The following is a 14055-nucleotide window of genomic DNA, read 5'->3' on the forward strand; positions in this document are numbered from 1 at the left end:
TATTGTGCATAATGTCACATAGTTTTGTGTTAATCAAAATGGAACATTGATTATTTCTAAAAACAAAAAAGGGCTGCCTATCTGTGCAAATGCAGGAAAAGGGGGCAGTTATTGACCAATTGACTTGATGTGAAGGAGGGATATTCTTTTTCCCCACAGTGAAAAGACCTTGAATGTAAGGCCAGCAATCACTCCACCACCTTACCTCCACCTACAACTGCCTCTAATACCCAACTGTGTCCTCAATCTCCACTCCAACAGGCCCAGGTATGCAACTCTTCCGTCAGTGGCGTTATGTATTTGGCTTTCTATTTCACTTTAATAGGGGAGAAATTGCCAACATACTCTTTTACAGCCCCCTGGCACCATTAGAAAGCTACCTGTCATTTGGATTATTTATGAAAAACTATTTCATGCTTACTTACATTTGCTGCTTATTTTCCCCTAGTGTGACCTGCAGGAGATTTAGTTCCATTTTGAAAGCCTTAAAGCCAATTCTTTATGTCTGCAGGTCAGCATTGTCGATTGAGTTGAGATTGAAATACCAGCATGTAGTGGGAAAAGTATGGCAAGAGGAAACCAATAGTATTTTATTGTGTTGGGGGGCCTGTGGTAAGGGAAAAGAAAGGTGTAGTAAAGGAGGTGCAGCAATGGAGGGGGAGAGCAGGGGAAAAGAAGGTGATTTTGGGTGGATATTGAGTTGGAGACACCCACGGAAATGCGAGGCAATGCAAATGCAGCTTTAAAAGTTGAAGAATGAATTGCACACAAACATCTAGTTGCTACTGAGAGGCAAAGACAACAAAGACCAGGGAAGAACTGAGTCAGCAAGTTGGCATTGAAAGTAAAAAGAGAGGACATAAAGAGGAAGTGGTCTTAAATCTACAAGCTTTTATATTTCATCCAAAAACATGTCAGAAACCTTCCCCATGCACAGTGTTTTACAAGGGCAACAATGATAAACTTTGCTGGGTAGTTTTTCTTTCTGTTTTTTATCTCCTCTGTGTTGCAAGCAGTTATACTCTTATTCCCGTCTGTACAAAATAATTGGAAATCTTTGGCTGTCAACATACCAGTTAATACCAACGCTCCATATATAAGGACAAAACAGTCCCACTTCCCTTGGAGCATGCATCTATATTCATAATCTCATGCTTATGGTATTGGCTCCTTGATTCCTCATTGTACTCAGACACACACTGGACTGGGCTTGGCCTGGGCTTTATACAATGACCTTAATAAACTGCGGCGTGGCTGTGCAGGTTTGTCACTGTCACAGGTAAATGATGTAATTAATGAGTGTGTTGTGGTGTGGATAGGAGCTGGGGTGTTAGATTTTAAAGACCTCTCCAGCTGACTGGGTTTCGGGAGGCCCAGCTGGACACAGGCAGCAGATCAATGTGGGGTCAGGGGTCAGTCAAACCGCCCATTATGGACGAGGTAACTCCCATCATCATCTGGCTAACGATGCCTGCAGGAGGGCTGGCGAAGGGAGCCGCCACAGGGAGAGCACACAGCTTTTGGAGCTTCAGGCTGGAGTGGTTTCTGAAGCCTGAAACTTAAAGATCTTTATTTTTACACACTGGAACAGCAAAAATCTGCAGTACTACTCCTCTTTGGCCAGTTTGCATCATCTTTGTGCAGTATGTGCCATATTCTGTCCTATTTGAACATAAAAATATGCTGCCCCAAGGAACTGGTTTTAACTAATTTGAATTGAAAAAAGAAGTTAAATACAGTCATTGCACCCATCAGGTGGGTTGTTTAATTATTTATGGAAATGCCGTTTCAGAAAAAAAAGAACAAAAATATCCTGCTGTGTTCAGAATTGGAGTTGTCTGTCAGCTAAAAATCCTCATATATCACAATTTATTACCATCACAACACAACAGGGTGTCGTGTTGCTGTTGTTTGTTATTTTTTGGTCATGGGAAATATTTTATGATTAAACTGTCAGTAATTGTTTTTGATAGAGCACATAATACTCCAAGTTTTGTGCTGAAAAGAATATTATAGTAGCCTCAAGATGCATTTCATTTCATGAGTTAGAGAACAGTTAGTTAAATAATGTTTTCTTTGTGATTTGTCTTTCTGGCTATTAAGCTACCTGTAAAATCCCTGAAAAATTTAATGCCAGTGTGACATATTATATGTTTTCAATTTTTCATGTATTTATTGTGTTATATTCTGTATATATATTATTTATTCTGTGTGGTTAGTTTATTTTTTTGTTGGAAAACAATGCTTACCCTCTAGAATATGTATAGCGAGCCTTCAGTCAGAGGCTTCTTCAGGTCTGTTTCAAAAAAGAAAGAAGCAGGAGGCCAATGACACAATGGCATTTGTATTCTTATTTCTTTATTACAACAATACAATTAAATTTAGATGAGTAAAAATGGTTGTTGTTTGTTTGTTTTTTCCAAATCACTCCATTTCCAGAACCAAAATTTTAATGACAAGTAAATTTGTGTTTCTTTTTCTGAATTTTATTAATATTTGCTGATGCATTTGAGTTACCTGTAAATATTTATTTATCATTTTTTGTCTGTTAATCAATCACTTAACCTAATTTTGTTATTGGTGAGTTCTTTTATTTGATAATATTTAATAATTTTATGTAAAAACTTTTAATTTTGAATAAGGTGAAGCTATAAACTTTCGTACAGTTATGGTCTGAACTACTGTATGTTTTTATCTCCTCTTCATTTATTATTTGCAAATAAATATCAACCTTTTTGGGATTACTCTCAAAAAGGGCATACATCTCATTATTGTAAACTATTCCTCCTATAATGACAGTCCATTTTAGATCACGTCACAGACACATCTAGTTCAACAGATCCATACAGAGATCAGAAGAACTTTTAAAGTTCCTTTCATATGTCTTGAAGCTTTGAGGATGTTTTTTGCCCTTTATGAGCTCCAAGGAATACAGTGGCCAGTTTTACTCATGATGTTGATACATTATTAACATTACAGCAGGGGAGCATGGGAAATCGTTCCTGGCCAGATTGCCTCTGATCAATAACCTCATAGAGCGGAGGCCTCATTAATCTAAAACTTCCCTCACATTAGCAGTGCTGTCCAATTCAGAACACTCTTTACTCAGACTCAATAACCACTCAGATCAGATCAAGGAATACTGAAACCTGTCATTATTATTATAAGAATCCTAATTTCTAAGGAAAATATTATGCATATATATATATATATATATATATATATATATATATATATATATATATATATATATATATAAAGGTTTTCATGAGAACAAATGGAAAAGGGAACATTTTTATTGCATTTAAAAGTCGTACTTTTTTAAACATTTTTTCCCTCATTAATCTGGAAACTCTTTGTGTCCTGACAAAGTCAAAGGCTACTTTATTCACATGGTATTGCCTTATAAATAACAGAGGAACTGAAATTATGTTAGACAAGGAGCTTAAAATTGTGTTTCATCACATGAATAGTAACTGAAACAAAAAAATGCTATTAAATTAATTGTACCACTAGCAAAATTAAAATAAACAAGGCGTTCCCTCTGGTCTGAGTTCAGCAATATTTTATCTTTTTAATTTCTCTTACTTTTATTCTTCTCCTATTGTTGCACACTTTAATCCAATTCTGTTATTCTTATTGTCGTATTGTGTCGGCCTGCTGAAGGACTAAAAAGGGAAATTAGCTTTAGCTTTAATCTTGCAAATTTACATTCATATGTATATTAATATGCATTATCCCTTTTAAAAAAATCAAATAAAATAAACTCAAAACTCAACAAGAGAAATGAAGAGCAAATATATTGCGTAGCTTTGTGATTACAAAGATAATATCTTTATCATTTTTCTATGTCTGCTGATGAAAAAGAAAAACATGGGTAAAATTTATCATAATTAAATACAAATCTTTCACATTTGTTTGGACATCCTATAAACTAAACTACAAATTGATAACCCAGACAACTGAGAAAACGCAGTAAATGGTGGATTAACTTTAAATTATTGCAGCTTTCTATTTTTTTTCATTTGAGATATAATGATGATCAGCACTAAATGTGTAGGCATGCTGCAAGCTGATGCTCCACGTGTTAACTGGTGATGTTTAAAGATGTGCCAGTGGATGCACTATATTATCATCTTATGGACAGGCTAATCTATTACCAGCCTTCTCATGGCACAAGTGAAATGCTCGTATTAGGGCAACTGTGCGTTCAGAGGCATCATTCAGGACAATGAGCTATAGCCAGAGAGTGACAAGCTAGAAAAATGTCCCCACTTTTCAAGCTGTACAAATGACATTTTGCCACGATAAGTCACAACTGGACACTTCATTTCAAGTTGGGAACTAGCCGGCCAGTCAAAAGCTATTATACCATCTTCTTTATTTGTGGCCCATGGTTTTGGTAGAGGGACCATCAAATAAATACTGCTAAAATGCCACTTCAGTCAAAAATATTGGCCAATTCTTTCTCTGCCATGACTGGGTCCGGATGGCAACCTGTTTCAGATGGTATAAACCTTTTAGAGTCAGGTGGTCAAGCAGCCAGCATCCATCACACCACAACAATACCATGAGTTAGTGCTGGATATTCAAGTGAGTGCTGCTGATCGCTTGTGGCTATGCTAAAAGCTTAATAGTTAAATGAATTGATTACCAATTTATCACTGGGGAATTGCTTGCTTAGAGGAACAGTCTCTCACCAATAAAGAAGAAATGACTATGAATACATTTGAAAGATGACGATCTTTGAGGAGTAATAGTATAATTTGTCACTTGTGACAGTCTATGTGATTGTTCTCAATATTTCAGCCTGTTTGGAGTATTGGATAGAATCATGGTGGGTTGTCAGAGACAGACTGGGGTGTGTGTGAATTCACTGAATGGTGATTCAATGTGGAAATAAGGTAGTCAGAAGAATACACTTAGACTTTCTAAGGTGACAGCAGCTTTATCGCGCATTGCCTCATAAAGTCCCATCATATCCGCTCACCTCTATTATCAAATGGGTGTTTAGTGTGCCTTTGTGGGTGGATGTATGAAAAGCGGACAAAGAGAACGGATAAACAACCTCATTTGTGTGAGTGTGTGGAGGGTGATGTCATTAGAGTAGAAAAAGATCTAAATGAAAAGTGAGCTGATCCTACCTGAGGGCAGAAATACTCAAGGATCATAAAGACTTTGACACTTTTTTTTTTTTTTTTTGGAAGAAGAATCCTGCCATACTGGAGTGAAACATAACTGTTTTTGTGCCATTCCCTGCTAAAGCTTAGGCAGCTGTGGTCAAACTTGGGTCAATAAAATGTCTGTCTGTCCATTGAGTTCCCACATCTATCAAATGATTAAAGTTTGTCTTTAAAGGAGAGATAGAATTCAACAAGGAGAGAGTGGAACCTTTCTGTGAGACATGCAGGAAATTAATCAAGGAAATGGGGTTTTTGGTGTGCCTATATCACATCTAATCTATCCTTTGTCCACATGTAGCCGGCTCCAAGCCTCACCAATCAAGAGTGACACGCTGGTTTTATGAAAAGCCACTTGTTCCCTGCATAATTGGGAGGTCTGACTGCTGAGTTAAATGGGAGGTGGAGGTGGAGGGAGGGCCAGTCTTGTTTGCCCATGTAAAGTGTGATCCAGATAATAGCATTCTCATCAAAGGCAGCAATTACATTCATTACAACGGCGAAAGGCGCGCCTGCAAGGAAATTAAGTGGTGAGAGGAAAGAAAAGCTTAATATATACCTCCTTTATCCTATCCCCCACCTCTCAGTTCTTTTTCCAAATGCTCTCCGTGGAGCTGTAGACCTCAAGAAAGAAACAGTCTCAGTCAAAGAAGAATAAATCTTGTCCAAGTCCCCCTTTCACCCTTCAGTGTCCAAGAGGGTCCCGTCTGTTACTATGGCTGCACTTGTCTGGGATTAAAAAGCTTTCTATGAAGGTGATCTCTAATGCTGCTTTTACTCAAGCACAACAAATGACACCAAGTCTTAAAAAACTGCTGCAGACCTTCTTTAAATTAAACTCCAATTTGATTCAGGAAAGGAGGCACAAATGAATTGTCTTGTGTGGCATCAAACCACAAATGGCCTGTAAATCAAGCGATTAAGAGGAGAAGGGAACCTTTTCATTCTCACCTTTTGAATGTGAATCAGAGCAAGTGGATAACACCACAACCTCCTCAAAGACAGGTGATGTTCCTGAGGCTATCCTACATGTGCCAGTGTATTTTTAAACTCACTCATGCCATTTAGATAAGCTTTACAAAGCTTTAACCCAGGCCAGACCTTCAGAAGATATTAAAAGACTGTAACTGAATAAAAAAATTAACAGGTTTTTAATTGGCATTTGTAATTTTGAATCAATTCAATACAATATGTTAATATATTCCCTGACAATGATGTTTAGAATTATGTATATATATATATATATATATATATATATATATATATATATATATATATATATATATATATATATATATATATATATACTGCCCTTCAGAAGAACAGCTTAATGTATCCTGAATGAAATATTAGGTTAGACCCATTATTCCCCTTTAGTATTTTTAGGTGTGATGAATTATTTCTTCAATCGAAAGGCCACAATGTTTTGAACTTCAGGAAATTCTTCATAGTAAATTTAACATAGGATTAGTGGTTCAATAATTAATAAGGTAAGAATTAAAAACAAAACTATTGAAACAAATTAGAGCACAGAGAAGTGTGCACTCTGTCTTTTTGGTGCCCACAAATCATCCTGGCTGTGTGTAAATTATTCAACAGGTTCAGGCCCCCATAGAAACCTGAGCATAATTAAATTGCAATAAAATAACGTTAGTGTGGACAGGCTGTTAGTGGGTGATGTAATTGGCTGCTCCGGCGGTCATGGTTCAACCGATGAGGTTCACTGTCATAGCTTCTGCTGGTCCTGTACATGCTCCTTTCTAAAGACTGTGAGTCGACACAGATTATACCAGACAAAGCCTGGACACAGAGATGGCCACAATCTGTGTAGTGTTGAGGTATGAGCTCTCAGCATATTAGCCTTTATGTGTCTCCTCTGTTTAAAGCGTCATGGGGAGCACTTTAGCCATGCTGAGATGTAGTTATTTCACCACTGGTATGTGTGCACCATCTAGTGTCCAGACTGTTCAACTAAATTTACATGTGTGACCAAGGAATAGCAGCCGTACATGGACATGCTTGTATTTTTCAAAAATGTTTTTACAATGATAAATATTTCTTTTTCTCAAATGTCATACAAACACATTACACAAGCCCAGCTGTTGTAAAGAATACAGTGTAGATTGGTAGATAAACTCTAGGGTCAACACTAAATGAGCGACTCGTGTTACAAAGTCAAGAGAGCCCTCGCAGCAGGTTTACATTACTTCTGTAATACTCTTGCTTTGACAGTAGCAGTTGTAATGCAGTAAAAGGATACAGTGGTCTCTCTCTAACTGGTCATTTATCATCTTCTCCTCAGTGGTTTTCCTACAAGTTTGACACAAATGGGGCAACATGATCTCCACCACACGCTTACTGGTAAATTATTGATTGTAATAAAACATGAATGAATGAGTCAATAGTTTCTGAAAGTATTGTAATTGTTGGCATAATTATAAGCTGTATGTCTAGTAGTGCGTCTTGTAACAGACATGAGCGGGCAGACCATCAGTTAAATTTATTAGCTGGTGGTGAGCGATAGGTGTTACTGATCCCTCATATTTCTGAAAAATTACACTCCCTTTTGTAATAGGATATATTATTTAAGTTGATGGTTTAAATATAGATTTTTAATTATTTATTTGTTTTACAGAAGGGAATACAGTATCAATATCAGTTGTAAACAATCTACATAATGTACAAGAGATTATGAACAAGATCCTGCAGTTGAATGCTGATAGACAGGTATTTCAGCTCTAAACTCTTCACTAATCAGTCTTCTAAAGGCAAAATGGTTGTTTTCATATTAGTGCTAAAACTAAGCATGAGACCTTTCAGTGCTTAAAATAGTTATTTATAAGTATTTTGTAGAAAAGCTTTAGTTTAAAAAATACTGCATCATTATTTTAGAAACACAAATGTAACAAAAAATGAAAGGCCTTTTGTCCATTGGCACTTCTCAATTAATTATAAGTTACATTTGTACATTCTGTAAACAATACACCTAAAACTGTATTAATCAGCTGCATCTTACTCATGCCACTGTGGCATGTTCTTATGGCCTTGCTGACTTTCAAAATCTGATCAATTCAGTGGTCAGGATGAGGAAAAGACAGGGTCCCAAGAGGTCCAAGAATCCAAATCTTATCCTAGAAATATAGTTGGATCACAGAGATGCACAAAATAAACAAAGTGAAATTCAAAAGAGATTTGGTTTTGGATGTCTACACCACAAAACCACCTCAGATATTTAAAACTAATATTACACAAATTAACTTTCATGATGACTAAAGTTAAGATATCAAATTGGAGCATGACATTGAGGAAACTTCAAAATACCCTAATAGGACATAAACTGAAACAAATAGATGAAACAAATCTAAATTTATTGTAAAACTGCCAATGAAAAGACACAATTATCACACAGCTGGAAAAACAACCAAAGTCTGATAAAAAAAATGTACCATAAGTAGCACCAAAGATTAAAAATGACTAGAACTATTTCTATATGAAAGAAAAAATAATCATATAAATGATTAAATTACATGTAATGATGCAAAATATCTGCATGATGCAGATACAGAAAGACACCCAAATTTACATTTAGATTTTTTTTTCTTGTTGTTTTGTCTATATTTTAGTCGGGATCATGATTACCTGTGGTGATGAATAACACCAGCCTTGTTGTAGGCTTCTATATTCATTATCATTGCACGAGACGGCATTACTACATCCGCAGTTTTGCAAAAGGAACCTTTCTTCGCATGTATATTGTAGTTTTAGAGGGACGGGTTTTCTCGGCGCACACAAATTTAACTTTGACCCCATCGAGTAGTTAATTGTTTTGATTGAGCCGGTTAGTATTCCTAGCAAGTTTAAGACATTGACTAGATACTAAAATATCTTACAAAGCTATTAGAATTTTTTTAAATAATGATGTGTTAGGATACATTCGGCGTTGTTTCTGACTAAAATGTTTTCTAATCGGTAAGCTAACGTTAGCTGTCTGGCTAACGTTGCGTACGTAGCTTTGGTAACATGACGATGGCCAGGAGCTGCGTGTAGAAGCGACCGACCAGACATCGGATCTCGTCGATTTCCTGCTTGCCAATCATTCTTTTGCACGATTATGTTGTCTTTGTGTACGACAGCCCTCTAAACTGTATTTCAAATCAATCAAAACTGGCTACATTTATCTGTGTTTTAATTTTCAAAAGGTTGGTATCAATCTCTAAAAATCTGCTAGCTAACATTAATATTTCAGCTCTTTAAGTTGGTGTGATTACATGATTGTTTTTGTTATTATATTGTAAGTACATTTAATGATACAGGTTTATCTTTATAATTAAATTAAACACAACTTAGTAATTGTGTTCAATACAGTAAAAACAATGTTTTTTGCTTGTTTTTTGTTTGTTTGTTTTTTTGTTTGTTTGTTTGTTTTGTTTTTTAGTGTATAATTGCATCACTTTCACTCTCGTCCAATGGGTGAGGAAAAGCCGGACACACTGGATTTTGTGAAGGATTTTCAGGAGTATCTGAGCCAGCAGACTCAGCATGTCAACATGATTTCAGGCTCTGTCAGCGGCGTCAAGGAGACGGACGAGCTGCCAGCAGGTAATCGGATGTTGTCATCCACTGCGTAAAACCGTATGTTTGATGTAATATCCTTCAGGTGCTCCTTTACAGTTTGTGGTTTCATTAATGCTCTTACTGAAATCATCAGTTATCAGGCGTGGTTATTCCTGTCAGTATCTGTCCATAAGTCTGTGTAGAATGTCATTGTTAAATCCCAGAGGGAGTTTATCAGTTCATTTTTAGATCAGAGCTGAACAGTTAAAAATAGCTTCTTAGCAGCATTAGATTAAAAAATATGCATTTTAATTTTCTTTTACAAATTTATTATGCATTTAGAAGTGGGGATATTTCTCCAAGTTACATTTAAGTGATTGTTGAAATGTAGTTTACACAAAGACATAGTTTCAAATGATATGCAGGTTGTAAATATTGAACAATATAACTGAAATGTTGCCAACAAAGCACTTCCAGTTTATCCAAATGGGAACAGCTGATTAGACTTTCAAAAAGAAAATGCATTTATAGTATTGCTTATGTGGTATAGTGTCTTAGTGCCCCGCAGTGTATTTGCCGTATAAACCTGCTGCGTTGGCTGGATGCAGGTTAGTAATAACAAGGTTGCTAGTGCAAGTCATGCTCAGACCATTTCTTTCCTTATAGCTAATCCAATTAAATATGGTGAAAGCCTGAATGTTAATCATTTTCAGTTTTGCTGGTGACCATAATCACTATTGTTATCTATTTTCCCAATATGAAAGTGTTGGGATTATTGGCATTCAATGACAATAACAATTTGACAATCAAGTTAAGATCCCTTTTGTAATCAGCTGGAAAACCAGCTATAGAAATGTACCAAAAAGCAGCTATACTTTTCACAGATGCAATATCTTACAGATGTAAAACCAGACTTTGCATGTTGTTTTGCTTCCTTTTGTGTCTTTACAATAACTCCTGCTGATGTTGCTACCTGCAGACTGCAGTCAAAATGGGCTGGATCACCCCTCAGTGGACATGTCATTGGAGGACAGCTCAGGGATCTTAGTGGATGGTTTTGAGAGGACCTATGACGGCAAACTCAAATGTCGTTACTGCAACTATGCCACCAGAGGCACAGCGCGACTCATTGAACATATCCGCATCCACACAGGTTAGTGTTTTCTAATCCATATGAAGTTGTTTTTTATCTTTTTTGCATATGTCAAAGAAAACAACATAGTAATACGTTACAGGTTTTTTTTTCATACATTTATTGTGCTTATTAATTTGTCACAAATTTTCTGGCATTTAAAGTATTTGTGATATACATGCAGGCCTTCTTTTTTATTGTATAGGATACATTGCACCTGCATAATTTTGTTATTCAGTTTGTCTTTTTTTTTCTCTTTAACAAACAGGAGAGAAACCTCACCGCTGCCACCTGTGCCCATTTGCTTCAGCCTATGAACGCCACCTCGAGGCCCATATGCGCTCACACACTGGTGAGAAGCCTTACAAGTGTGAGCTTTGCTCCTTTCGCTGCAGTGATCGTAGCAATCTGTCACACCATCGACGTCGACGTCACAAACTCTTGCCAATGAAAGGCGCTCGATCACTTTCCCATAAGAAGATGCTGAGTGTTTTACAGAAAAAAGCCAGTTCGCTGGGCTATGGTCGACGGCTCCTCATCAACTTTAGCCCCCCTTCTATGGTGGTGCACAAGGCTGACAATGTGAACGATTTCTCCCATGAGCTGCCCCACTTACGTCAGGAAACATATGATAATCAGAGTAGAGCAGTTGAAGAAGGTCTGTCCACAAATCAAAATCACCATCACCATGATATGGTCATGGATAACCCCCTGAATCAACTGTCCACACTGGCAGGCCAATTGGCCAGCCTCCCTTCAGAGTCCCAGGCCCAGACTCAACCTCCCATGTCTCCTGGAGCAGAGTCTGTCGTGGATGAGAAGCCTTTCCTCATTCAGCAGCCGCACCCTGCCACAGCTCCTGTGGCTGTCACAGTCAGCATTACTCATCCTTCTTCCTCATCCCCAGTCACCCCAGAGCCCCGGGCTCCTCCACACAGTAACTGCAGTCCTGGAAGTGGACCATGCAGTGAGCACAGTGGGCACACCAGTACTCCCAGTATCTCTAACAGCCAGCCCAGCACACCGGCCCCAGGCCTGTCCGCCCCACTTCAAGACCCCCATATGCTACATCACTGCCAACACTGTGACATCTACTTCCCTGACAACATCCTCTACACCATCCACATGGGGTGCCATGGCTATGAAAAACCATTCCAGTGCAACATCTGTGGCCACAAATGCAAGAGCAAGTATGACTTTGCCTGCCACTTTGCACGTGGACAGCACAAGTAATGACTGACCAAGGAAAGAACTTTGAACAGACAGCTTTGTTTAATTCTATAGTAATTTTATTTATTGATCTTTTACTTAGCCTTTATGTAGCCCAGTTTGTAAAAGCTGTACTTAGACAAGAAAATGTCAGCATTTAGATATTTTCATTTAGCATATTTAAAGGTGCCCATTCCAGTGTATTACAGAGGAATGATCAGTGTTTTGGACAGGTTGAGAATTTATTTGTGGTGGTGTAGGCAGCTACATTCCAATAATCTCATAAATCTTATAAATTCTGTCCCCACTTAGCTAAACTACAGAACATGAAGGTGGGTAACAAAATCACAATCATAGATAGAGTGTAAAATAGGGGAACTGATACAGTAAATGGAGCACATTTGTAATTTCCCTTGAACATGTTTAATTAACATATATACCAATGTTTAAGTGAGAAGAATAAGATTATTGTTGCATAAAAGGTAAATGTCTGGAAGTAGAAAGGTTGTTTTGCTTCCAGTGAAGTGGTAATAGTTTCACTTAATGTTTTGCAAAAACAAAAACTGTTTGCAGAGTTGCTAAATACTATATATTAGTTGATTTAAATCACTATGAAACAAGTATCACACAGTGGAAAAGCTCAGCTTACTTTCTGAAATAGCTCTCAACACATTCATTGTGAAAAATACAAAGTGCATTTGAAAGAAGGACAAGTCTGTGAGTGCCACACATAAATTCTCAACACTCCTGGACTATATCTACCTATTGCTCTGACAATATTGATGCAGAGTGAAACTGTTAGCCCTGAGTGATCTTATTTAAGCCTTGTTGAAATTATTTTAGTGCTAGGTGCATTATTACTATTTTTTGCAGTGCCTGACAGAGTCACTTTCTTGTGTCCAATTTGGATAGGACTGTTATTTATAGACAAATAGATATTACAATATACTTTTCTTACTTCAATGACCTGACCCAGAACCTTATGGAAAAAGTTTGGTTATTGTAGATTTACTGTGGGAGCCATTGTTTTTTGTTTGTTTTGTTTTTTGTTTTATTTTTAAAATTGTTGGGCCAAAATTTAGTTCCATAAATGCTGCTAAGAAACAAGAGTTTATGCCAGCTCTACTGTATAGATGGCATCAACGGTGACACTTGGCCAAACTTTGGTGGTTTTTGGTCTGCCAACTGCTTTGTTGTGTTGTTTCGAAGTTCCTCCATACAGTGCCCTACCATTGTGGTGGTAACTCACTTTGTTTAAAGGGGTTTATTCATTTAGGTGCGTCATGTGCACCTAAATTCTGATCTTTTGATATTGTATGAAGTCATTTTGATATCCAGTATCTCTGTGTTTAGGACAGAATCACTAAGTCTTGTCTCTCATATAAAAACTTTCTCAGAATTGCCACGTAGCACCGGGATTGCCACCTTTAGGCCTTTGTGATAACTCACACTGAAATCCAGTCACATGGATCTCAGTATTTTTCTGAATATTTACTGCATATTGTATTCTGAATGGTTGGATAAATGTTCAGTGTAAAGAAAGAAAGAAAAAAAAAAGCTAAAATATGTTGCAGTAAGACTGCAACTTTAGCAAAGTTGTCTTTTGTCATGGGTACTGTTGTCTTTGCTTAGCAACATGTGTAGAGAATAAAGTTCATGTTTTTAGAAGCATCTCTGTGTTACCAAATTTACCAGTAATGGGGACATCCAGTAATAGTTGCCTTATGTTCTCTGTGTTGTTGATTCATTGATAGTGGTGAATGTTTAAGCCTTCTGGCGATCATGATCTCCCCAAGCTGAGATGGCAAATCATTTTATTGTGAGATGGATTTATCTAATTTATAAGTAAAGTGTTTTCTAACCCAGTCTTTGCCTTCTGTTTTCTTTTTTTCTTTGTACTCAATAAGACAAATAAAAAACAGTAATATTTCCTGTTTGCTTGTTAGTTTGGCTTAATTAAATACACAAACACAAATTGTC

The 14055-nt window shown here is 37.0% G+C and overlaps 1 protein-coding gene across 2 annotated transcripts; it reads left to right on the forward strand.

Moving 5' to 3' along the window:
- Positions 1 to 8959: 8959 nt before the first annotated feature.
- ikzf5 (IKAROS family zinc finger 5) lies at positions 8960 to 14009 on the forward strand. 2 transcript variants are annotated; one of them, XM_042010837.1, is made up of 4 exons: positions 8960 to 9379; positions 9608 to 9779; positions 10714 to 10887; positions 11135 to 14009. In XM_042010837.1, the coding sequence occupies exons 2-4, from the start codon at positions 9647 to 9649 to the stop codon at positions 12097 to 12099; spliced, it is 1272 nt and encodes a 423-aa protein (XP_041866771.1). In that variant the 5' UTR covers positions 8960 to 9379; positions 9608 to 9646; the 3' UTR covers positions 12100 to 14009. The 2 variants fall into 2 exon arrangements, with proteins under 2 accessions (XP_041866771.1, XP_041866770.1); XM_042010836.1 differs by having other exon boundaries at positions 9616 to 9779.
- Positions 14010 to 14055: the final 46 nt, after the last annotated feature.

The sequence above is a fragment of the Melanotaenia boesemani genome, chromosome 16, assembly GCF_017639745.1.
Source record: "Melanotaenia boesemani isolate fMelBoe1 chromosome 16, fMelBoe1.pri, whole genome shotgun sequence".
NCBI classification, from domain to species: Eukaryota; Metazoa; Chordata; class Actinopteri; order Atheriniformes; family Melanotaeniidae; genus Melanotaenia; species Melanotaenia boesemani.

Bases quoted from the DNA above. Each gene is read 5' to 3' on its own strand.
- ikzf5 (XM_042010837.1), top strand. From the start codon at position 9,647: ATGGGTGAGGAAAAGCCGGACACACTGGATTTTGTGAAGGATTTTCAG. The intron at 9,780-10,713 runs GTAATCGGATGT...TGCTACCTGCAG, and splicing joins GACGGACGAGCTGCCAGCAG to ACTGCAGTCAAAATGGGCTG. The intron at 10,888-11,134 runs GTTAGTGTTTTC...TTTAACAAACAG, and splicing joins ACATATCCGCATCCACACAG to GAGAGAAACCTCACCGCTGC.